Raw genomic sequence first — 27,214 nt, 5'->3', positions numbered from 1 at the left:
GCTGCTGATCACATGTTGATTCCCCCTCATCACTGCAAAATTCGAGGACGAATTTTTTCAAGTTGGGGAGAGTTGATGCAAGTTCATCATAGATATTGGCTTATTTCTATAGAAATAGGCCTAGGGTTGGGTTATATACATGTTAGGCCTTTGTTCCCAAGGGTTTTCTATGTATTAGGCCACTTTAATGAGCCTAAACGAGGGGTACATAGGTTGCATACTGGATTAGCCCAATACTTAGTTTATTTTTATGTTTTCTAATTGAACCGGTTCAAATTGGTTGCATCCAATTGGTTCAATTTAAGTGATCATGTGACTTGGTTAAGTGGTCATGTGATGTAAGTTGGGCTGGATTAGGACTCTATAAGTCCAGCCATGTTTTGAGTCTATTTCCTTTAGTATTTTAGTTTCCTAGTCAATTTAAATTACCTAATAGGTTAGGGATAGGATTAGGCCATTCCTTTTTAGTGTCTAAGTCTATTTTTGAGTCTTCTATATAAGTTTGTAAGGGAGGCCAGCATTGTACACGAATTTGATTAATGAAAAAAGCTTTTGCTTGTTGGCTGCCATTGTTGCTGCTCCTGTGCTCCTTGTGAGTGTGCATCCTTGTGGTTCTATCAAGGTGGAAAGGGACTGGTGGAATCCGGTTGACTCCTTACGCCGTGACGGCTAAGAGGATCTTCTTTAAATTCGAAGGTGGCTTTATCCTTCACAACTGTCAAAGCTTGCTGCCAGTGGAATCTCCAGTAAGTTTGACACCAAAATTCTTCTTCTAATCCTCTAATCCTTTCCCCAATTGATCCCTTTTATTTTTGGTTTGAATCCCATAAACCCTAACTCCATTAAAGCCCAAAACCTGCAACTCAATTCTGTCCAGAATTGCAGAATTTCAAAACTCATCCAAACCCTAACCTTTTTATACCATATTGACCCCCTAGACCTGCCCATTAATACTCTATAAACCCCTTTCCCAATATCCAACCCAAACCCTAGGAATTGATCTAAATCCTAGTGCTGTCCATTTGAACCAGCAGCCCCTTTTGTTATTTGATCCGGTTGTTTGGCTCCTAGTAGGTCTCCTACCTATCTAGGACTACATTAGGCACGTTTCTTACTACAGGCTGCCAAGGGGATGCCCTGGAATTTCGCACAGCCTTTTTGCAGATGACACCATTATCTTCACCAGGGGTCTGAAGAACTCGCTCAAGCAAATTATGGGGTTTATAGGCAGATATGAAGGTTTCTCAGGGCAACTGGTGAACAGGCAAAAAAGCTGTTTTGTGTTGGGTAGCAAGGCCTCCTTGGCAAGGGCCAATATGATCGGGGCAGTGACGGGTTTCCCTAGAAAGACGCTCCCCATCACCTACCTGGGAGCTCCTCTGTATGCAAGCAGGCTTAAAATTTGTTTTTTTGATGATGTGGTTGGAAAAATAAGAAACAAAGTGGCAGGCTGGAAGGGAAGGCTACTCTCTGCTGGAGGTCGGATTACACTCCTAAAGCATGTACTCGCTTCTATTCCCATACATGTTCTAGCAACAATTTATCTTCCTAAGGCTGTTCTTAAAAGGCTCTATGGGATTTTTGCTGATTTCCTATGGGGCTGTTCTGAGTGGGGGAAGCAAAGACATTGGGTGTGCTGGCGGAAGGTCTGTAGGCCCTTTCATGAAGGGGGCTTGGAAGTTCGGCTGCTAGAAGATGTTGGTCTCTCGCTTCGTCTTAAGGGCCTTTGGAAAGTTTTCACTGAGTGCTCCCTTTGGAGTGAGTTCTTCAAGGCAAAGTTCTTTAGGAATTCACATGCTGTGCTGGCTGGTGGTCAAGGATTAGGTTCGAAATCCTGGCGTAATACTTTGGCCTACAAGGACTTTCTGCTTCACAGGTCAAGATGGCCGCTTGGCTCGGGTAACATCACCTTTTGGCTGGATAATTGGACGGGTTTTGGCCCTCTTCTAGACCAGGCTGACAACGTGCTGCAGGTGGATCTCGACTTGAGAGTCAAGGATGCCTTGGGGGAGGACGGGGCTTGGAGGCAAGAGATTCTTGATGTCATTGACTCAGAGAATGTCAGGGATAGCGTTCTTCTCCTTAAGTTTGCTCCCTCTGATAGATGTGATGTGCTCGCTTGGACCCCCTCTTCTGATGGATGCTTCACTACCAAAACGGCCTGGAATGAAGTGAAGAGTGTTTATACAATGATTCCTTATGCGAGATGGCTTTGGAACCAGGCGGTTCCCATGAAGGTGGCATTCTTCTCTTGGCAGCTTCTTAATGGGAAGATCCCCAAAGATGATTCCTTAATGTCAGTAGGCATTCCGTTGGCTTCCAAATGCAACTGTTGTGGGAGTCCTAGGAGTGAGACCTCTGACCATTGCCTTGTGTCTGGCGGTACGGCTGCCAAGGTTTAGGGATACTTCTCTAGGCTTTTTGACATCCCTGCGATCCCTTCTCAGGACGTCCGTTGTCGCTTTAGACTTTGGCATGAGTCTGCTAGCTGTAGCAGTGCCTATGCTTTTATTACTGGCATCCTCCCTTCCCTGATAGTTTGGGAGCTTTGGAAGGAGAGGAACTCTAAAAGGCATGGGGAAAAGCGACGCACTGCTAATTCAGGTATTGATTGCATTAAAGCCTGGGTTAAGGAGATTCAGCTCCCTCCAAAGCTAGGTAGACAAGGTTCGGTCAGAAACAGCCTGATTCTCTAGTGTTTTGGCCTAGGGGCCCCTGCACCTAGGCTTTCCCGCCCCACCCCGGTGTATTGGTGTCCCCCTTTTGCCTCAGTTAAGCTCAATGTCGATGGCGCCTGCAGGGGAAACCACGGCTCAGCAGGGGGTGGGGGTGTTATTCGGAACTCGAGGGGAGAAGCCTTGGCAGCCTTCTCTAACTTCTACGGTATCTGTACAAATTCGATTACTGAGCTGAGAGCCTTGAGAGATGGCTTAACCCTTTGCCAGGCCTTAGGCTACAGTGATGTGGTGGTTAACTCGGACTCCGCTTCCACGGTCAGAATGATTACTCAGAAAAGGTGCAACTTGTGGAAGGGCTGGTACTGGTTCCAGGAGATTTTGTCTTTAATTGCTGATGGCCGGACCTATGTGGCCTTCGCTTTCCGGGAAAGTAATAGGGCGGCTGACTGGCTAGCTAATCTGGCCTGCGACTCGGGCTTGTCTTGCACCTTCCATCAGGATTATATTCCCATAGGTAAGCTTCAAGAGATCCTTAGGGAGGACAAGGCAGGGCTGCCAGTCCTTAGGAGCTAGGTTTGCTCTCTTGACTCACTTTGTACTGGCTTTGAGTGGATTTTAGACTATGAGAGTCCAGTTTCAAGGGCAGGGGTAAGGCGGAATGTCCCCCTCGTGTATTCTTTGATTCTTTTTTGGTGATCAATAAAATGCTAGGGGCTCACCCGGGTCACAGGTAATATTCGGGTTAAAATATATATATATATATCAAATATGAAGCAAATCTGATCAACAACTTGAGAGAGGTAGGAATTCTAAGCTAACAAAAAATAAAACCACAACAGGGTGCCACAAGGTATGGCAAGATAGCTGAGTGATCTGAGATGTAGAAGGAAAAATAGGAAAAATAAGATTACAGGAGAGAAGAAAGAGAACAGGAATCCACCAGCGAGATCAGACCCTTGAATCTACCAAGGAAACCTGATAATCTACCCAGTCTATTGCAAATCCTCACAGGGTTAAAAATAATAATAAAAAACTAGAAAAATCTATCAGCAATAACGTGGGAATGGGACTATAGTCCTTGCAACCTATTTTAAGACTTGATCTAGGGACTCAATCCAATTCATATGATCACTAGGAATCCCAAAAACAATTCTGAAAGCCATATAACAACCCTGCGGCTGGCTATAGGAATAGTTTGAAATCTCGGTTGAAACAACCAAGATTTTGCAAATTTTTTTGGTTTCAACTTTCAACACAGGTTGAAATGAAACATGTGCTTGACCCTGCAGGTATCCAATGTTTCGACCGCTCGGTTTTGGAGAAATATTTTGATCATTTTGGCAAAAAGATATGATAAAAACAAGGGCGTACCCAGTGCACGAGGCTCCCGCCACTGTGGGGTCTGGGCAGGGCAAAAAGATATGATGCCTATGTTTAAAATTTTGACCCATTTCGATCACCTCAATGGTTTTGACAGGATGGAGATTTTTCTAGAAAACTTTGTGTTTTTTGGCCAAATCACCTACAAATCTTGGTAGAACAACGTGTTGGAGACTACTTCAACACATTTACTACGATTTGTTGCATCTGAGCAAGATTTGTTGAAGATTCAAACTTTGAGATATACTGTCTTTCCCTAAAGTTAAATCTTGCAAAGAACAAGGTAAATATTTAGAGGTAGGGCTTCAATTTTTCACATGTTAAATACCATAAGCCGATCTACGACTTCACAAAGTCGGATTTTTTTTTTTTTTTTTTTTCTGCTTTCAAAATTTTATTTTCTTTAAACGGAAGTTTCAAAAAAATAGGGTTAATATGCATTGATTGGGGCTAAATTTAAATATATTAAACACCATTGGCCGATCTAGGGATTCAAGGTGTCGCTTTTTCTGTTTGAAATTTATTTTTTTATTTTTGGAAATTTAAAATTTTCAGAAAAGACAAAAAAAATAAAGGAAAAATATTCCGTTTTGGTTTGAAAATCATGCAAATTTCTAAAAGTATCGCTTGTCTTTTCAACTGAAAAATGGTGATTAATGTAAGACTTAAATTAGGTTTAATTAGGATATCACTAGTTTAAAAAACTATAAAAATTAGTTTAATTAGGAAAAAATATAAGAGTTAAGTAAAAATTAGGAAACAGCTTTATTGTTATCATAAGAGTTTAAATTAATGTAGAAAAGTTAATAATGTGACACTTTTTGTTGCAACAGTGCAAGACGATTACATCATGGCTGTTCAGAGAGGAGTTGGGGGGAGACATAGCGTGGAGGCATGGTGTATCCAATGGAAAATAAAAAGCAGCCACAATCCAACTACTATGGGAAGAAGATCATGGGAGATGGGGTCATTAGACTGAAGTGGCATCTGATAGGGGGATATGGCCAAATGCCCCAAGGTCCCTAGTGAGGTGCAGAAGGCCATGGCTGCCCCCATGAAGGGAGGAACATAGAGGAGGTTAGATAAGCAGAATCAAGGGAAGAGTTTGATGAGGTAGGGTTGGAGAGACAACCAGGAGCAGGAAATGACTTTGATTCTGATAGGGATGATGATTACATTCTTGTTGATGTGGAGACAAAGACAAAGGCAGAGGTGAGATAGATACGGCTTGCTAGGGCAACGAGCCAAGTTGCACATATGCAGGAGCAGGATAGGTTACGAGAGAGGAGCTGGTTTCTTTAGAGCAATTGCACCAGAGGCTAGTGGTAGTGGTTCTTCTACACAGGGTAGGAAGAAACAGAAGCAGACACAGTTTCCCTACCGGAGAGCACAAAGTATGAGGGGAGCCCCACCCCCAGTAGATGAGGATGTCGCTGCACTTGTCAGGACTCAGCAGTAGACAGAGAAAGCTGAAGCATGTGTGGTCAGATTAGAAGGGTAAAGTGGGTGACGTCGTGTCGAAGTGGTTCATTCACCACATTATCCCAGCAAATACTACTGAGATAACCTACTATCAAATATGCTAGACACTGTATGGAAGGCTGGGGAAGGAGTGAGGGGGTGATTTCTTATGAAATTATGAACGTGTATTTGCCCCCAGCAGGGAAATGAGCTATAGGAGTACAGAGACCCTTAAAGGGACATGGTCAGACTATGGTGTCATTGTTATGTATGATGATTTGACTGTACCCACTAGACAATCCATAATCATCTGTATAGAATACTATGATGGTAGGATTATGTTCCTTGAGTCAGTGGATGCATCCAAGGAAAGGAAGGATTAGGGCTGTAAATGGATAGCCGAAAATCCAAATCCGATCCGAGTTCGAATCCGTTTAGGAGGTTCCAAATCCGGAATTTTGGTTTCCGAAAAATATCCGAATCCGTCCGAAAGCTAATCGGATTCGAAGTCGGATAGTTCTATTCGGAGTCGGATAATAATCGGATAATTTGTTATCCGATTGTAAATTATGATTATTTAATATTTTTTGTAAAAATATATAAATATTACTATATTACCCTTATTATTAGTATGTTTATAAGGTTATTTTTGTAATATGATCCTAACTCTTAACCTAAAACTAGGGCTGTAACCCTAATCGAGTAATCCCTATTCTCTTCTTCCCTATTTCACTCTCGATTCTCAAGTCTCAACGCTTCAAGCCCTCAGCGGCGTCGGCACTCTGCACTCAAGCCTCAAGCCTCAAGGTTACTCACTCTCGATTCTCGACTCTTAGTGGCACCAGCAACGGCACACACACAACCCTCTCGACTCTCACCGACAGTGACACACGCGCAACCGGCAGCGGCAAGTTCTGTCTTCTGAGCCTGTTCTGTGTGTTAAATAAGTTCTTCGCCTCATTTGCTGGTAAAGTTGGGTCTAATTAGTTCTCTGAACTTGTTAATCTTCAAGCCGAGTAGTTGGAATTGCATACTATATCCCATCAAGGTGATTTAAAGCATCTCATTGATTTTCTCTGTTTCTTTATTCTTCGGATGTTCTTTAATATGGCAGAGTGTTGCATCCCTGCCAGTGCGAGTAGTTACCTGTGAAAATTTTTGTTCCTTGGCCTTTTCTGATGCTATTTATTGTCACTTGACAAATTGCAATATCCTTACAGCTTGGCGGATATGGCAGCCAATCCCTTACATGCTCTGTTTTATATTGTGTTTATGCTGTCAGCTTGTGCACTGTTCTTGAAAACTTGGATTGAAATCTCTGGATCCTCTGCTAGAGATGTTGCCAAGCAACTCAAGGTATCATTTTATGTTACCTCTGGTCCTATATGTTCCTCCGTTCATATGTACACGATTTTCCTACTTAAAAGCGCTATATAGGAATTCAGTTGGATTTTTGAAGGTCAGGGAGAACAGTATATGTGCTTGAATATTTTCTGTGTATGCTTGGATTAACTTATTAAAACTTATACATGCAGCTGTGCAATAGGTAGAGTTAATATGTCTTTCATTGTAAGTTGCCCTGGAGCCATTATTACATTCTTAATTTTGGTATAGGTATTGTTGTGATATACCAAAAGATACTTCTCAGTTCTCATTCCAGATCTAGTCTTCCAAATCATTTTGGGCACAATTTGACAGATTTTGTAGTGTATATTGAAAATATGTTCTTGTTTGAGTATGACTTCAGACATCTCAAGAAACGACTGGAACTGGGTTGAAGCACCCAGGCTGCACCATCGACATGGATCTCTGAAACATTCTATACTGTATATTCTTACTACAGTTTATTAAAAGTTCAGTATATAGTAAATGGAATATTGGATCCTTATAGCATGCTTGTGTTTCTTGTTTTGGTTCTGTAACAATATTCTTACTACAGTGTATTAAAAGTTCAGTATATAGTTCTTGTTAGATAACTTAGTTGAGCTGGTTCTTGGTGCAATATTTTCACTTGGATTTTGCCAATTGTCATCTTAAAGCAACTGTGCAAGAAATGAAAAAAAAAAAAACAAAAGACTGATATGCTTAAACCAAGCAATGCTGGCCAAAGTGGCTTGGTGTTTACTAACCTGCCCTGATTCTTTGTTTGCAAAAAATTGTCAAGGGCAAGTATTTTAGAGAGGATGATTTCATGGACAGAAAAGTATTACCCACTGCTATGTGGGATGGAGTATAAATCGGCAAAATAGATGTTTGAAAATTCAGGGTTATAGGAGAGGGCAGAGTAGTGGTTGGAGTATCGTAGGCATGCATGAAATATGTATGGGATTCATGCCAGCACACATGAAGGTATTCGATTGACACAGTATAATCTCAAGGTCTTGTTGGTGGTTGTGACAAAATATTCTTGTTCTTGAATCAGTACAAGTTTATCACACATGGCAGCTAAGTTGGCAGCTAAAAGTTTCTGTTCCACTTAAGTGATCAAATGCCAATATGGGAAGGTTCTGTTTTATATCATTATGCCATGGCCATGACAGTTACTCTTTCAACTCTGTTTTTAGGAAAATTCAAGAATATTTCAGTGCCTCTTTACAGGATAAAAGGCTGCAAAATTTAAGTGAAGCAATGATGTGGACAATCTGAATGGTTGGATGGATTTTAGGCCTTTTGGACTGCGCATGTCTAACATGTTGGTTGACCTCAATTCTTACCTTATATTTGGTTTTTCCCCTTGTCTTCAGCATTTCATAGTTTAAATTTAAACTCTGTTCCCCTTGCCATAATAATTTGAATTAATGAAAAATGATTATTGCATATGCTTCAAACATTTCTGAGTTCTAAATTCTTCTATTTCCCCCCTAGGGGGTGGCTACTAAACACTTTCTTGACATCCTAGGTGTTTGGGGCAAGAATATTGCTAATAGTAGGCCTGTAAACGGATCGGATTCGGCTCAGATAGTGCTATATCCACATCCGCATCCGATTAGCTATCGGACGGATTCGGATAGTGCTAAACGGATACGGATCGGATATTTTATCCGTTTACATGTAAATATAGCTTTTCGGATAGCTATAGCCTATCCGTATCCGCATCCGTTTAGCTTTCAGACAGATTCGGATGGTGCTAAACGGATACGAACACGGATACGGAAACGGATTTCGGCTATTCATTTACACCCCTAGTTAATAGTGTGCCACATTGAATTTTGGTTGCCCTTCTCTTGCTGTGCATTATTATTTACATTTTCTTTTTCTCCGAGTCTTGGTCAGTTGAGTGATAAGTTGATGTTAGTCTCTTTTTAGATGGTTTCCCTTATCCGGAATTATAGTGGTCTCCCTCGAATATCACTCATGTACATTTAATGAGATGATATCTTGCAATTAAGTTGTCCACATTTAGTAATTTATTCAATTTACCTCAAGAAGGCTTTGCTATTTGTTTATGAGCATTTTTTACTATTCTTGAGCCCTATGAATTTTTGGAGTAATTGCTAATTAAAGCATAGGTACATGTTTAAATCCATGTGAGAGACATGAATTTCCTCTATAGATCCCAAGTACATCCTGTTTAATTTTTCTCTCTTCCCTCATTTGTTTTTAGGTTGAACAATCTTGATTCAAGACTGATTTTTGGAAGACTTGAGCTAGGAACAAGGATTGGAAGTGCCCAAGAAAGTGGGAGTGTGGGTTTCTCTAAGAGGTAGGCTACTTTCCTTATCAAATTACTAAAAGTAGTCATGGGTTAATATTGGTTTTGAACATATATTTGGTTGAATATTTCAGTTTTAGGGTTTTAGTTTTGTAATTACGTTCTAATATGTGTATTTGTAGTAGATACTTGACAATGCTACTATTTTTTTTAAGTATTTGTTAACACTTGATAATTGTCTAACTATAAAGATTATAAATGAATGATCTTCATTGCAGTACTGCATTAGCTACTATACCTGGCAGTGGTGTCGCTCCATCTAGTACTAATGATAAGAGGAGTAAGGATGTCATTTTGAATGAGGAGACTAGTCCAAATAAAGAGAATGAGAAAGGGGGGAAAAGTACTCATGTGGATGGAGCACAAACACAAAGCTCACAACCCAAACGTCGAAAAACTACATCAGTAATTTGGAATGACTTTGATAGGGTTGTTCATGATAGTAACAAGGTGACTGCTACATGTAAGCATTGTGGAAGAGTTTTTAATGGTTTAAGTACTTTGGGGACATCTCACTTAAGTAGCCATAAAAAAACTTGTAGTAGAAGGACCCATAAAGATGTTGGTCAACAACTTCTTTCAGTAACAAATAGTACTACAAGTGAGTCTTCTAAGTTAGGAAATTATAAGTATGATCCTGAGCTCATCCAAAAGCATTTTGCTAGGATGATTGCTAAGCATGCTTATCCACTCAACATGGCTGAGCATGAATATTTTCAGATATTTGCAAAAAGTCTAAATCCCATGTTCAAGTTTTATTCAAGGAATACAGTGAAAAAAGATGTTACGGATGTCTTTGAAGAAGAGAAGGGAAAATTATACAAGGAGTTGGACAAGTTGTCTTCTACTGTTAGTTTCACTACAGATTTATGGACAGCAAAACACCAAAATCTTGGTTATTGTGTTTTGACGTGTCACTATATTGATGATGAGTGGAACTTACAAAAGAAGATCCTTTCTTATAAGAAGCTTCCAACCCATCATACTAGAGAGGCTATTAGTGAGCACATAAAGGCTCAACTGTTAAATTGGAATCTTGACAAGAAGGTTTGCTCCATTGCAGTGGATAGCGCATCTACAAATGATGTTATGATAAAACATCTAAAGGAGTGGATTAGTCGAAAAGAAGCATTGATAGGGAATGGAGAGTTGTTTCATGCGCGATATTGTACACATATTATGAATCTTATTATACAAGATGGATTGGTATAGATTAGAGATGCATTGATAAAGATTCGACACATGGTTAAGTGGATAAATGCATCACCATCAAGATTTGAGAATGGAATAATGATTTGTCTCAATGCAGGTTGTCTGATAAAAAAAGTGTCTCCTTGGATGTTCAAACTCAATGGAATTCCACTTATGACATGCTTCATAATGCTTTAAAGATGAAAGTAGCATTTGAACATCTGGCAGAATTGGATAACAGTTTCAATACTTTGCCAACTGAAGAGGAGTGGGAGAAGTGCCAAAAAATTGAACAGTGTTTAGAAGTTTTTTATGATGCCACTATGCACATGTCGGGCTACAAGTATCCTACTACTTTAAAGATGTGGGTGATAATCTTTCAAAGATACGAGGATGGGAAAAGAGCAAAGATGATTGTATTAGTTCTATGGCCATCACCATGAGATTAAAATATGAGAAGTATTGGAAAGGTGTTAATTTGTTTATGACGCTCAGGGCTATTCTTGATCCTCGCTACAAGATGACACTCATTAGATTTTGCATGCGCAGGATTTGGGGGAATTACCATGGTGAACATTATGTTTCATAGATTAAATTTGATGTGGCAGACCTCTATGCTGAGTATGTAAGTAAATATGGTAGTTCTTGTACCCAATCTGTTGGAGATGTCTATGAAAGTGTTGATAATTGCAAAGAACCTTGTGATGGAATTTCTCAGAAAGAGAAAAAAAATTATAATAATGATTTCAAGAAATTTGTAGCTGAAAAGTGCAGTAATTTAATGCAACCCCCAAAGTCTGAATTGGATCAATACCTGGAAGAAAGTTTATTTCCCGACGTGGACAATGATTCTTGCTTTGATATTTTACATTAGTGGACAACCAATGGCCCCAAGTTTCCAATCCTTTCTAGAATGGCTCGTGATATCTTGGCAGTTCTAGCTTCATCAATTGCATCAGAATCTGCCTTTAGTATTGGAGGAGGTAGATACATTACTGAATCTCGCTCATCGTTACTTTCGGAAGTGGTTGAAGCTTTAATTTGCTTGAGAGATTGGTTGTCATCATTTAAAGCTGGTAAGTATTTACAAAGTTAATAATTTTATCTCTTCTAATATTTATAATGTACATGGTATAAACTTATTGTTTTCTTACTAATTTGGGCAATTTTTGTTATATTTAATGGATCAGATTCCACTGTGGATGTATGAGCATGACTACCAGGGTGTTAGTTGTTGGTGTTATTTCTACTACTGGTAAGTGGTAACCTTTGATATTATTTATAGCAAGTAACTTATTGTGGTGATGGGTTGCTACTAAGAATCAATGGGCTCATTTCTTGAAGTAACTTATAGATATTGCTCATACCATTTAATAAAAGTTTATTAATAGATTGTGAATCAAGTAGATAAGATCATTTGCTAAGGCTTGTCATATTTCTATTGCAGGCAGATGGTTTCCACTTTTCAAATTGGTTGGAATTGTTATCAATGGAGCTTCATTGTTTGAAGCACAAACTAATGACAAGCTTGCAGTGTATTTAAATGTGAAATCCTATTTACAAGGGTACTAGTGTAATCGTTTATTTCCGGTAGTTTAGTTTAGAATTGCAAAATACTATGGTGTTTGTCTTTGAACAAGGTTTTGCTAGTTTTTTACTTTGAACTCATGCTTAAGGATTTGTTGAACACATGAAGAGCTTCATTTTGGGGTTTGATTTGAAAATCACAAGTTCAATCTACACTATTGTCATTTTGAGCTTTATTACCTACATTTGGTGAAGAGTATTACTATTTACCATGGAATTGTATAGTTTTCAAATGACAATGGTGTAAAAAGCTTCATTTTGAGGTTTGATTTGAAGATAACAGGATCAATCTATCCATTAATCCACCATCTAATTAATGATAATCCAATTTAAAAAACAAAACGACACCTTTCTAAGAATAGGCAGTAGTTTAATAAAACAGGTAATCGAAGTCGAAAATCAGTAATCGGTAATCGGTAATCGGAGTCGGAAATCAGTAATCGGAGTCAGAAATCGGTAATCGGAGTCTGAAATCCATAATTGTAATGTTCACAAATCGGAGAGTTTATCGGATCGGATAATATCCGGATATCCGATAACCTCTCGGATTCAGATATGATAATACCTTTTAAATTTCCGTCGAATATCAGATCGAATTCGGATATTGCATTCGCTAAACGGATTCGGATTCGGATAGTAGTGAATCCGAGCCGAATCCGAGCCATTTACAGCACTAGGAAGGATGCAATATATATATATACAAGTTGTTAAAAGAACTGGTCCAAGAGGTGGTGATGCAGATCAAAGCTTGAAGAAAATGACAAAAATAAAAGTCAGAAAATACTGTTCACGAATTACTGTTCACTTGAATAGTAACATGCATTACTGTTCACGAGAATAGTAATTTGGGTGCATATTCTCCTATTTTAGTTTCTTATTTAGTTTAGTTTAGTTAGTTTCTATTTTCTTCTTTCTTGAGGAGCAAGCTTTGCCCTCCATATATTTGTAATGGCTTTTAGAAGCCCCCCACGATTTGATTATGATGAATGAAAATATTGCTTTGCTTTGCTGCAAGTGTGATTTCTTCTCAACTTGAATGATTGACTTGAAGGGCTGAAGGAGCCTGGCTGAGAGAGCCTAATCCATCTATCCCCCAACCTTCTATTTTCTATTTCTCCATCCTCTCTGCCTCTCCATCAATCTCTGAGTGCTGCTATGATATTGTGACTGCTCCATCCATTGAGAAGATCACTCGAGTGCTACTGCTGCTGCTCCAGTGCTGTTGCTGCGGCTGTTCTTCAGTAAGGAGGATCGAACCACCTTAAGGCTGGCCTGTTGCTGCTCCTGCTTCCAGCCCCAGTCGAACCACCATATCTTGAAGACCTGCACTCTGTCTCCAGCAGAATTTTGAGAACTGAGTCACACCTACAAGGGGGCTACTCCATCCCAGTTTGAGCCCATTCTGTGGGCTGGTTTGCTCTACAGCCTAAACCTTCTAATTCCATCACCAACTCAGATCTCTCCAACCTTTTGTCAGATCTGACTCAAAGTTGCAGCAGAGTTTCATTTCCATGGATCCTACACTCGATCCAAGTTTGATCACCATCACATGGCTGGTTTGGCCTGCAGAGAATTAGTTTCTATTTTGGGAGTTGCTGTCTTATCTTCCAGCACAACCATCAGAATCAATTGAAACATTCAGCAATGTTTCAACCCTATACAAGCATCATTCGATCCAAGGCTGGGAGAATTCCTTTGGCTGGTTTGGTTGATTTCATATACTTTCTCATTCTGCTCTTGTTTCTATTTTGAGCTTATGGGTTTATCGATCCTACTGTAGAGTGGTTCTCAGCTGAACCTCTTCTACATTAGGTGGTGATACAGAACATTGTCAAAGTGCTGACGTACAACGTTAGTAACTTCAAAAAGGCAGGGGAGGAGACAAATAACAACAGCAGGTACTACCTGTTTTGGACCCCATGTGCAGCCCACTGCATTGAACTCATGTTGAAAGACATGGGGAAAAAGTCCTTGATAGGAAGTGTGGTCAAGAGCAAGGTTTAATATTTCGCGATATATCGGTATCTCGGGCCCACCGAGATATCCGAAATATTGCGAAATATTCCCGAAATATTGCATTTTTTCTGCAATATTTCAGGGGTCCATCTCGGGGGTTATTTGGCCATATCTAGGCCTGAAACTTCATGGACACCCTTATTTAAGATAAATAAACACATTTAAACCATAAAATTGCAAAAATATGAATTGAAATTGGTGTTTTGGGCTTGCACCCTTGATTGACATACGGTCGTCGACCCTAATGTATAAACCTTGGTTAAATACACATTGGTTAGGCAGGTAAAGTCTTAAAGACATAAAAGAAATGTAAACAAACTAATTAAAACTCATAATACATAATTCATAATTATATTCTCATAAACTCCATAATACATTAATAGTCAATAACTCAAAAGTCAAAACTCAATAGCTCAAATGCTTAAAGCCTTAAAGGCAATACAGAAAGTGTCAAAGTCACAACTTCACAAGTTCACAAATTACAACTTATAAGTTACAAGTGCTAATAATAGTTGTTGTGCCTCCCTGGATCAATCCCACTCATATCCCGCTGGAGTCGACGTCCATTGTTCTCTGTTTGAAGGACATATGTGGACCACGGTATAGAATCGGAGCAGAAACGAGTGTAGTCATCCACAAGTGTCATGTAAATGGAGTCATCAACATACTATAGGTATCCAATCCTAGGATATAAACTAGGGTTACCAATCGATCCAGTCCCTGAAGAAGATGATCCACTGTGATATGACGTCGACGTCGGCGCCGGCGCAAGAGGCGTTGGCATTGGCTGCATGTATGGCTGGTGAGGTTGGTAGCTAGTCCCGCTAGGGTATGCAAAGATGTCATCTACAAAAGATGATCCAATATGTCCCTGGGACTGGTAGTCATAGTCCCTTACCCCAGTAAACTGCCCATATGATGATCCATATCCACCGTAAGGTTGTGATGCACCATAATCCGATGCCAATGGAGTGGTATGTGCGTCAAAAGATGTGGCACGCCAATGTCCAGTTGGTCCTCCCTCCCTATCACCCATACTTAAACCACCAACAGAGCTAGATAGGTCATCAATGTCCATGCAATCAGGTTGCAACTGTGTCTATCGACCCCTACGCTTCCTGCTGTATGGTTGTAGGGGGCGTCCTGAGGGTGGGGGTGCGGGGCACGTGCTCCGTGGTCCGTATCTTGTGTGGCATGATCCAACTGTCTCTCCAGTGAATCGAAGCGGCTCTACAGGCGCCGTATCCTGGCCTACCACATAACGCTCTCGCATGCCGTCAAATTCTTCACCAGCATTACCACCACCAGCATCACCACCACCACCACCACCAGCATCACCATCATCATCATTTGAGGACTTAGACCAGTCTTCATCATCAGCAACATTGCCACTAATGGGCTGGAATGGTATGGGTGAGGCTTCCCGTGCATGTATCTGACCCTCGTCAGCCATATACTCATCCACATCAGCACCAATCTCAGAAGCTATCAAGGGGTCGGGCCTACCTCCCTCCTCATCCAACACTGGCTCACCTCTATCCTTCACCCAATCCACAATAGGATCCTCATCGTCTGAGTCAACTTGAAAGATGTCAGCGAGATCAATAGTGCCCCTCTATCCCTCATGTCCCATGCGTATGTGTTGCAGTTTCAGCCTCAAGTTGTAGTGCACATACACCATGTTAGATAAACGTTGAGACCCCAATCTGTTGCGCCTCTTGGAGTGGATGAGTGCAAAGGTACTACAATTCCTCTCACAACCAGATGCAGAACATGTTTGGGCAAGGACTTTAATTGCTATTCTTCTTAAGTTCTCAACCGATTCCCCATACAACACCCACCATTCAGCTGCATTACAAGTTTACAACAAAAAAGACATGTCAAATGTTGTTTCAACTTTTTCAAATTTCAATACATATGTAATTTAAAACTTAAAAGAATTACCAGCATCACCACGTGCTCTGCCTTGTATCGCAGCCTCAGTTCTAAAACTTCCCAATGCATCCCTAAATACCTTGATCTACACCCATGTGGAAAATTAATAAGTACTTCTTCACTACTTGTTTGAAAGCATCAATAAGTTGAGTTTTCAAATGAATTGTAAGACTCACCTCATTGTTGCAAATTGCTTGTAGTGCACCATCTGGCTCCAACTTCTTCACTACCTGTTTCACAGCATCAATAAATTGAGTTTCCAACCCAAGCCTATTGTTATATTAATACTTAGGGTTCAAGTTGTATGCTGAAATATGACATATAGAATAGAGGTATTGTCAAATGCATAAGTAATTAGTAAATAATAATACTACGAATTAGTAAACATAAAACAAATTTACTCACCAACCTTATGCAGTGGATGCATAAGTTGATTCTCCCAGCGAGCATTGATGATATCTAAGAAGTGGTTGCTACTGCGAGGAGCCACATTGTAGACACTATCTTTCATCAAGTCTATTGCAGCATATAGGACTGGCATGGTTGGGCCCTTCAGAGCGGAGTCAGCAACATGTAAAACTTTAACTACTGGCTCCAAAACTTTCACCACTTTGCTTAGTTTGGTCTAGAAGTCCTCAGATGACATCGTTGTTTGTGCTTCCCTCCCACTTGCAGTCTTGGAACCCTTCCATCCAAACCACTCTTCAGAAGCAAACATACTTCTCAGCCCGGCCTTCTTTGTCTCAATACTTTTGAGGGCAATATAGTTGGTGGCAAATCTTGTGATGCCAGGCCTAACCAAGTCACCCCCACATTTTTCCCTCAATAGATTAAATGCATAGGAGTGGTTGTATACAAAGTTGGTGACTTGTCTTGCACTTTCAACCACAGTCTTCACCAACTTTAACTTTCCCATATCCTTTAGCATTAAGTCAATGCAATGGGCTGCACAAGGAGTCCAGAAGAGCCGGTACTTACTATTGTTCATCATCTTCTCACCGGCCACTTGAAATTACTTCCATTGTCTGCTCATAACTGGACAACATTCTCAATACCCACATCTTTTTCCACTACTTCCTTTAACAATCTGTAAATATATTTTGCATCATTTATCTCTTTGGATGCATCCACAGATTTGAGGAACACTGTCCTCCCATCACAATAAACCATGAAATTGATGATGGACTTTCTTGTAGGCCCAGTCCATCCATCTGCCATTATAGTCACCCCATATGTCTCCCACATATTCCTCATCTCACTAATGTACTCATCAATCTCACTCTTTTATTGAGGTAGATAAACATTCATTACCTCATATAGGGTGGGGCCCTTGAATCCTGGGCTAGCCTCTGCAATGGTATCTATCATGGTATCATAATGGGGGCCTTGTGCAGTGTTTGCTGGGATGGTATGGTATAGCATCCACTTAGCTATTGATTCTTTAACCAATCCCTTCATCCCCTTCCATACTCCTTTGATTCTGGGTTGACTGCTTCCTTTCTTCTTATGCAATTTAGAATCAGATGTTGATGGTGGTACTGGTACTGGTAGAGGTGTTGGGGCTGCCCTCACACTTTATGATCTTTTAAAAGGATTCAAAGTTCTAGGACCTCCAGAACTGCTAGCTCCTCCACTACCCCCTACTCTTTGTCTCTGCTGATCATCTTGAAAACTTACTCTACTCCTTGAAACAGTCCGCCTAAAATCCCTAGCATCCTCTGTTGTTTGTATGTCATCAGGTACTGCAATGTCATCATCAGAGGAGGAGGAGTCATCATTATCATCATCATCATTGTATCGTCTTCCTCCTCCCATCGAACTCCTCACTGTATCCTCAAGTTGTTCTCTTATCCTTTGCTTGTCAGCCTTCCTCTTCTTTGTTCCCCTCAAACTATCACCAATCTCCCTGGCTACTTCAGTAGGGACCATATGACAACCTACAACATCTTTAAATCCTCCAGTCAGATGTTGTTTAAGTCTACTGGACCCACCTCCCATAAATTGCATGTGACAATAGTTACATATAGATTTTCTCTTATCCCCATCAATGGGAGTACCATATAACCATGCAATGTCACCCTTATGCTGGCTAGCTGGTCTCTCTTGTTCCCTCTGTTCTCTTTGTTCCCTCCGCCCCCTTTGTTGACTACTTTCCCCCACCTTTTGCTTGCCCTTCGCACGTTGTCTATCACGATCCGCCATAATGATACTTGTTTACTGCAATGTAAGTAACACAAATAATTAAAAAACTTAATGTAGATGCACTTCAATTGACACTTTTAGATTACTAATACACTTGTATAGTTATTTAATATTTTTCCCCTAACCCTTATATTTTTCACATAATTAAAACCAATTTTTTATATATAATGTTAATATAAGTATTGACCTAACACAACAAAACCAAAAATTGGTAAACATAATATACATGCAATGCATCTCAAAACATATAGAAATAACTTTCATATTTTTTCATTATTTTTTAAACTTAAAACTCATATTTTTCCTTATTTATTTTTGTTTTTTTAATTTTTTATATATTTTTCTTAATTTTTGAAAATTAAAAGAATTATTTAAGAGCAGAAAAATAAATCCGACACTGTGAAGCCGTAGATCGGCCATTGGTGTCTAACATATATTTAATTCATTACCATCTAAGTCATATTACCCCCAATTATTTCCTATTTTAGTTGTAGGAAAATGAATTTTTAAAACCAGAAAAAAAAAAAAATAAATACATATGGGAAAAAAATTTCGACACCGTGAGACTGGAGATCGGCCTCTGATGTCTAACATATATTAATATCATCAACATCCAACAACATTTATACAAAGTATTTTTTAAAAAAATCGTTTTAGAGAAATAGAATTTACCTTAAATAATGAAAATAGGCTTGGATGATGAGCTTAGATGACCCTCCGACGTCTTCCCGGCGACAAGGAGCTTCAACAATGCTTGGATGAGGCTTGGAAGGGAGGAAGAAAAACAAAAAATGAGGAAGAAGAGAGAAAAATTGATTTTCAGCAGCTCTCGGTCGAAATATCTACCTGAGAGCTGCGAAATATGGTATAAAAGGGGCCTTAGTGTGACACTATTTGTCACTTTTTCAATATCTCGCGATATATCGTGAGATCCACGATATATCGACGAGATATTGTATTTTTTTGTTTCGAAAGTGTTTCGTATCTCGGACATGTCGAGATTTACGAAATATGGCGATATATCGCCGATATATCGCGTAATTTTATACCATGTGAAAGAGTACATAGAGGGTCTGAAGCCAAAGTGGGACACATATGGGGTTACTCTTATGGCTGATGGTTGGACTGGACCTACTAGACAGTCCATTATAAATTTCATGGTGAGTTGTAATGGGAAGACTGTCTTCTTGAAGGCTATTGATGCATCAAAGCATGTCAAGGATGCATCATACTTGTATAAGCTACTGAAGCAAGTGGTGGAAGAAGATACAGGAGCAAAGAACGTTATCCAAATTGTGATGGATAACGGTTCTAATTTTAAGAAGGCTGGAGAGAAATTGATGAACAAGAAGAGTAAGAGGATCCGCCTCTTTTAGACTCCATGTGCAGCCCATTCTATTGATTTAATGCTGAAGGACATGGGGAAAAAAGCTTTAGTGGCTGGTGTGGTCAATAGGGCAAGGCAAGTGACCACCTTTGTGTATAACCATGGTTATGCTTTAGCCATAATGAGGGAAAAATGCAAAGGGGATTTAGTGAGGCCTAGTGTTACTCGATTTGCCACCAATTACATTGCATTGAAGAGCATTCAGTCGAAGGTGGTAGGTCTGAAGTCAATGTCTACAAGTGAGCAATGGTTTAGTTGGCCAAGTTCTAGGACAAAAGAAGGGAAAGCAGCACAAAAGACCATTGCAAGTGATCAATTTTGGAAGGACTTGTACAAAGTTGTTGCCATATTAGAGCCAGTGGTGGCAGTAATGGTTGACACGGAGAAGAAGCCTACCTTGCCCCACATATATGCTGCCCTGCAGAAGATGAAGGAAATGGTCCGAGCTGCAATACCCCGAAATGCTCGCTCATACATTAACATCATTGATGAGCGATGGGAAAAGCACTTAAGTCATCCCTTGCATAAAGCTGGTGAGTTCAACACTTCAACATACTTTACACTTTATATGAGTTTTTACATTTACATATTCAAAACTCGAAAGTATTAAGTAACTAACAACTTATATTTGTGGTTTCCCCTTTACTAGCATACTATTTGAATCCAAAGTACCAGTACTCGCATAATCTTGGGCTGGACACGGATTTGTTACTGGCAGTTGAAGCTGTTATTGAGAAGTTGGAGGTCAATCCCAAGACACAATCTGACTGCAATGATGAGGTGAGACTATGGGACTTTGGTACATTGGTAGTCAGTAAAGGAATGTATTTACTAAATAGCAAATACTAATGCCTCTTACACTGTTTGAAATTTAAAATGAAAATAGATCAAATTCTTCAGAGAGGCTTCAACAAATTTCAGTCGAAAAGCTGCAGTGGAGGGTAGACAAAGGGCAGACCCTGGTAGGTAGCAATGTGGCATAACTTTACATTTATGAATTATAATTTTATCCCTTTACAATGCACATATTCTTAATATTCTATGTTTATAATGCAGCTGACTGGTGGGTGCTTTATGGTACAAGTTCACCCAACCTGAGGAAGGTAGCAATCAAAGTGCTCTAACAAACTTGTTCATCCTCTGGGTGCGAGCGCAACTGGAGTACATTCACATTGATACACTCAAAGAGGCGGAACAGATTGGGTAGTTAACAACTGGAGCAGCTGGTGTATGTGCATTATAATATGAGACTAAGGATGAGGCACATACGTGAAGAATTTGAGAACAATGACAAAGATCCCATCAAGCTAGCCAACATATTCCAGGAGGACTCTGATGATGATGAGGATCCCCTATTCCAGTGGGTGAGGTATCGTGGTGCACCAGAGATGGATGAGCCTGGAGGTAGGCCCGACTCCACCATTGCGTCCGAAACCGATACAGATGTTGACGACTATATGTCGCAAGAGGGGCGTGCACATTCTCAGTCACCGAGACCTTTTAAGGCTGCAACAGGAACTGCTCCCGATGATGATGATGATGGTCGTGGTGATGGCGATGGTGATGGTGATGGTAATGACCCTGCTGGTGGTGATGACCCTCCTAGTGGTGGTGGTGGTGGTGGTGGTGGTAGTGGTGGTGGTGGTGGCATGCAGAGTGGTGGTTATTATGATGATCGTCATGAGGGGGTGCGCGAGCAATACCAGTATGAAGTGGGAACACAGGAGGACCCTGTGTGTTTCACAGGTGAGTCTCAATTTACACATGCCACACAAGATCAAGACCATGGTGGCCACAAAAAAACATACAAGAGAAGGATTGGTTGCAAACATAACCAACCTCAGTATGATGACACGAGTATGAACACCATGCTAACAAGTTCTGGAAGCATGAGTATGGATACTGGTAGTCAGCATCAGTGGTGGCAATCATCTCAACCTCATTATGACTATGCTTATGGCCAGCAGAGCACCGGTTCTGAATATAGTTCCTATGGTCAGTTTGGCCAGTCAACACATGCGTATGACTATCAAAGCAACGAGTCTGGCATTGGGTCCACATTCCCAGTCCCATACATTCCTCAATATGACAGTAGCATAAGCAGTGGATCTCATCCTTCATGGCAACAGTCTAACGCCACTGTGGAACAGTTATACCCTAGTATAGGGGTCTTGGCATATGTGGATGAGAACTCTTATACGAATGTTGTGGAGGACTATATGCAACAATGGAGCAACAATATGTCATGGCAAGACTATGTGGGACAAATGGGTAATGAATATGTCATTCAATCTAATTTTATGTGATGATAGTTGTAACTTGTAACATTGTTATTTGTTAAGCTTAAGCAATTTGATGTATCACTTATTCACTTTAACATTTGTAATGCTTATTAAGTTGTTTTCCCATTAATTGAATGTTTTGTTTGAGTCTTATGTACATAAATTATGTCATTAATGTATATAGTATGCTATTTTAATACGTCGTAGCCTACCAACTAAGGGTCCGATGTAAAGTCCTATTTGGACTTTGTTTTCACAAAATCTAATATTGTCATTGTGTTTAAATGGCCTAAAATAGGTTGTATACCGATTTTCAGACCCAAAAGAGGTCTAAAACCCACCGAGATGGGCTTCCGAGTCTAATAAAAAAAAATTGCACAAACTCGCCGAGATCTCAGCCCAACTCCGTTTTTTGCTGGGCCGAGATGGCTCTGATACCCGAGTTGTCGAACCTTGATTGGGTCATAAATGGCTGGAGCAATTGGTGTATATGCACAACAACATGAGATTGAAGATGCAACACATACGTATAGGCATGGACAATGACAAAGACCCAATCGAGCTCAGCAACATCTTCCAAGTGGACTCATGAGAAGGATCCTCCGTACAACTAAGTAAGGGATCAAGGTGACCCTGTGATGGATTGGCCTGGTGGTAGGCACGACTCCAAGATTGCTAGTTATATAGATGCCGATGTCAACGAGTTCATGGCTTCTCAAGAGGGCCACATAAACAACCTGACCTTTTAATTCCCAACTTGGCAGGGATGATGACAATGTGGATTGGTTGCATTCCAGTTGCACACCATCACTATCTGGTGGTAGAGATGATGATGATGATGGTGTTGATGGCGGTGATGGCCATTAGCTTCCCTTCGAGAGGAGTACAACTAGATGGAGGTGGAGGTGGAGGTGGAGCCAGAGCCTATCTGATTCATAGGAGAGGTTCAATTTGATCAAGCTACACGCCTACACAAGAAGTTGACCATGTTGTACATGCTCTCACACGTACAAGTAAATCTAGAGTCCTTTGCTACAAGTTCAGACCAGAGGAGGATGACAGCATTGACATGGATATAGATGTTTCTTCCTTGTCGACACACTTGGAGGCCTCAATCCAGAGCGAAGTAATGGATATGGTGAGCATGGACATGCATGGCAATGGTGTCCACCCTCATTTCCCACCATAGTTGTCAAGGCGGCAAAGCGACCCAAGGCGATGGAGGGGTGTCTAAGCGCTTAGGCGATAAGGCGCCCGCCTAGGCATCACCTAGGCGACCAAGGCGCCCCAAGTGTTTTTTTTTATTTCCCCTTTTTCTAACATTATTTAGTATGCTACAATATATACCTTATATCATCAAAAATCAACATTAAGCCTCCTCAAGTCATTAAAAATCAACATTAAATGACATTAAGTCACATCAAGTCATCAAAAATCAATTAAGCCACATCAAATCATCAAAAATCAACATAGAACTAGAAGACAATAGAACTGAAGAACCAAGCTATTGGAAATTTGAAACAATCAAACATACATTGGGTTTATATGAGTCTCACATTTGGTTTATACTGTTTAGAAAATATGATCTTATTTATAAGTAATAAATTGTTCTTGATTTAGAGAAATGTTCTTGTTCTCTAAGAAGTTTGACTAGTCACATAATTTTATTTTTACATGAGACTTTTAGTATTAAGTAGAGCACAAAATCAGCTTTCCAACAAATCCAAAATTGCTTACATCTGATTTATATTAAAGAAGTTATGTTCCGGTCAAACCTTAATTGGTATGCCCAAAAGCTGTCAAAATCGCTATGAATAAAAATATTTTTTTAGATATCAAAACAAATGAATATTTTACCACACTTTTGGTTTTTAGCAATGTTTTACTATATTAAGATTTATAAAATTTTTAGATTTGAAAAAAACCCCAACTTTAGAAAGTTGAAAATTTTACCTACCGTCGAAAATCCAATTTTTGTTCTTGAACTGGGGGTTGACTTTTTATCCTTTTGGAATTTGATTTTTTAACTATTTTTATTGGATTCAAATAGGGGGTATTTTCTTATTTATGAATAATATCTTAAGTAAATGAAATACCAAATATAAAAATATTTAGATGCCTAGGAGACGGCTTGACTCCTATGTTTCCCATAGAGATATCCAATGTTGGGTATGGTCGTTATGGTGGATTTGATCAATATACCTCTTCATCATCTTCATTCCCCACTGCTCATGATGGTCAATTATAAGGTGTCATCTTTTGAGGATAGCATCTTCTCATACCTAGTCCCCCAGTAACCATATCAGCCCGATCCACCAAACAGCTACGGTGATCTACATTTACATCATCTTCCCAACTCAGTGATAAATATATATATATATATATAAGTTGGAGTACCGAGAGTATGTTGATGATGAGACCTATCAAGCTGCTGTAATGGACTTTGGGTGTTTCTACATACATAGGATTTCTTTTGTGATAGTCGGAGGAACAATTTTGTCAGTGACAACAATCTTCCTCATCTTTCAACCCTTCTCAGAACTCGATGTAGTACTGACATAGAGTTGGTGGAACGGCTTCGTATAGGTCTTTTGAGTTTCATCTTAGTTGTACACTTAAATGTAGCACTTGTATGTGTAGTAGTAACACTTTGATAGTTTAAAATATTAAATGGTTTTTCTTCATTTGCAATTCATATTTTTAGTTGTTTTCATTGATATTTATGTGTTCCATTACTAAATTATGTATAGCATAAGCTATTTTTGAGAAAGTATACAGTAAGGTACGTTGTACACTACCAACCTAGGGTACGAAACCAAAGTAGCATTTTGGGTGTTCTTTAAATAACCTAAAGGTTCCATTATGTTTAGAGATGATTAATTAGGGTTTCCCAGAAGTTTTGGACCAAAATGTGGCCATTTGACCACCGAAATGCCCTGTCAAATCCATCAGCCGAAGCATGCAATGTTTTGGCCAAGCTTCGGCCAAAACCAAGAAATTTCGAAACTTGGCTATAGGAGCTATCCTAGTTCATTTAGAACTCTCTTATAGTCTGAGAATTAAAAGTGAAATCAAATTCCTAAGGACTGTAGGCCAATAATAAAGACTTAATAATACAACTCAATTCAGACTTATCCCGACTAAACAGGGCCTGCTATATGCATCCTATTTATCCAATCAGCTTTATTCAAAGCCATATTTGTTACTAGTCCTAAGTTATGTATGTCCTTCCTCAAAACTTCTCCTAGAGTTATTTTAGGCCTAACCATAGCTCTCTTAGCTCCTTCAATCCAAATAAAGTCACCCCTCCATACTGGAGCATTCAAAGGCCTCCGTTGCAAACGTCCATGCCAACTTAAGTGACTTTCTTGCAACTTATCATGTATCAGAACTAATCCTATATTAGCTCAAATTTATTCATTTCCTTATTTTATCTTCTCTAGTTTTACCACTCATCCACTTCAACATCCTCGTTTCAGCTACACTAAGTTTGTTTATATTTTGTTTTTTCATTGTCCAAGATTCAACTTCATACATCATCGCTGATTGTATAACTGTCCTATAAAATTTTCCTTTGAGTTTTACAGGAATACATCAATCACACAACACTCCTGACGCACTCATCCACTTCATCCACCCTATTATTCTTTGTGTAACATCATCCTCTATTCTCTTTTATTTCTGATTGAACATATGTACCTAAAATTTTCACTTTGGGCTATATCCTATCATCAGCTTAATAATAGAAAATTGAAAATTTAGAAGTTCAATTTAAACCCCATGACCTGCCTATTGACTGATTCCTAACTAAGGAAAAGGTCACTAATGCCTTCTCTTCTTCCCAGCAACTGCATCAGTCCATCTCAAATACCACAAAGTTCACTCGAGTGTGTTCAACCTGGGATAACATCTAGTTCAATATGGAAAGAATCTTTACTGGACAGAAACAAGTTTACCTGTCCATTGGGCCTTGTGTGGAATCGAGACCTCTCTTCAACAGAAGCTTCTTTCACCCTTAACTAAATATTTTTACCCTTGGGAAAGCTATTTGGAGATTAAATCGCCTAATGTATAACTGTTCAAAATGAGAATATATTTTAGCTCTGAGGCTTTGAAGCTGTAAGGTGTTGAAGTATGTGAATGAGGCTTGGTGAAAATCCAAAAAGGAAAAAAGTGGAAGATCAGTTAAAGTAGTGAGAAGAGATTTTGACTATTTATGCTTGAACAACAACAGCATTAGATAGAGTTGACCATGCTTCCGTAAAATATCCACTAAGCTAACAATCCACTGAAAGATTGTCCAGATTTCAGAATCTTGCATTGGAATATATTGCTAGTTTTTAGGAGGAACAAAGTTCAGATGACATCAAATTTCACTTTCTTCCATTGCTTCAATCGCATAAACTCCGAAATTTAAGCTTCTAAATTATGCAATTTTCCTAAGGATTTAGTGGTAAAAAATTCATAGTTTAGATGTCACAATTAAGTAAATACGACACTATCCTTTTTTGATAAGCAATACATCATTATCTAGGGGAGGAAATAGTTAATACAATATTCGAGACTATAATTGCGTCGTCTGCTCTTTCTGCCGCATCCATCCCAATAATATGCCATTAGGACGTGCAAAGAATTTTCAACTAAATGCAACAATCACTCTATCGATTGAACAAAGAATCCGAAAAAATCATCGTAAACGAAAGGGGAGGACAGGGAGAGAGTATAAAAACCGACCTTAATGATATTGTGCAACCGAATAATATTAGGATGGTCGATTTTCTGCAAGATATCAATCTCCGACAAGAGACTCTCCTGTAATTTCTTGCTCAGTCGATCCATCACAATCTCCTTAATCGCGACTTCCGTGCCATGCACTCGATGCCTTGCATGCCGGACGACAGAGAAAGATCCTGATCCAATCTGTCGACCAACGATGTAGTCTCCAACGACCCTAGCTCTACTCGAATGTTGAGCCATCGACACATTCAATGAAATCTCTAACAAAAGAAAACCAACGCCTGCAACCAGCTCGAAACCCTAACTCGAGCTGCGAGAATGGATAGAATGAGAATGAGAATGAGAACGAGAATGAGAAAGAGAAAGAGAGAGAAAGAGGGATAGACGATGTGTTGAATTTGAGTATGAGTAGTTTAATAGAACCAAAATATGAGATTATTGTCGGAAGATTTATGATTAGTGGAGTCAGTATTATCTATTAGTTTATATCGTTGCGTATCCAATTAGAGAATAAAAAATGCTTTGAGGGGACAGAATTTGATTTGCAAAACGCATAAAAGATGCTATCGAGCAGCAAAGGAGCACGTGTAAAATGCACCGAATTGCCATGGTCGTGCGGTGAGCGTTCTCTTGCCCATTTTTTTAT

At 39.6% G+C, this 27,214-nt stretch overlaps 1 protein-coding gene across 2 annotated transcripts in view; it reads right to left on the bottom strand.

The window, feature by feature from the left end:
- The window catches only part of LOC122652094 (serine/threonine-protein kinase ATG1c-like), a 74,864-nt gene extending 47,963 nt beyond the window's left edge, over positions 1-26,901 (bottom strand). The window contains exon 1 of one of the 2 annotated variants that reach the window (XM_043845766.1): positions 26,566-26,901. In XM_043845766.1, the coding sequence (XP_043701701.1) occupies positions 26,566-26,808 (243 nt within the window). In that variant the 5' untranslated portion in view covers positions 26,809-26,901. The remainder of the gene's footprint in view (positions 1-26,565) is intronic. The other variant, XM_043845767.1, reaches the window with a different exon arrangement.
- Between the last annotated feature and the right edge of the window lie 313 nt (positions 26,902-27,214).

Source organism: Telopea speciosissima, chromosome 2 (genome assembly GCF_018873765.1).
Source record: "Telopea speciosissima isolate NSW1024214 ecotype Mountain lineage chromosome 2, Tspe_v1, whole genome shotgun sequence".
NCBI lineage: Eukaryota > Viridiplantae > Streptophyta > Magnoliopsida > Proteales > Proteaceae > Telopea > Telopea speciosissima.
This window is presented reverse-complemented; position numbering and strand designations above follow the sequence as displayed.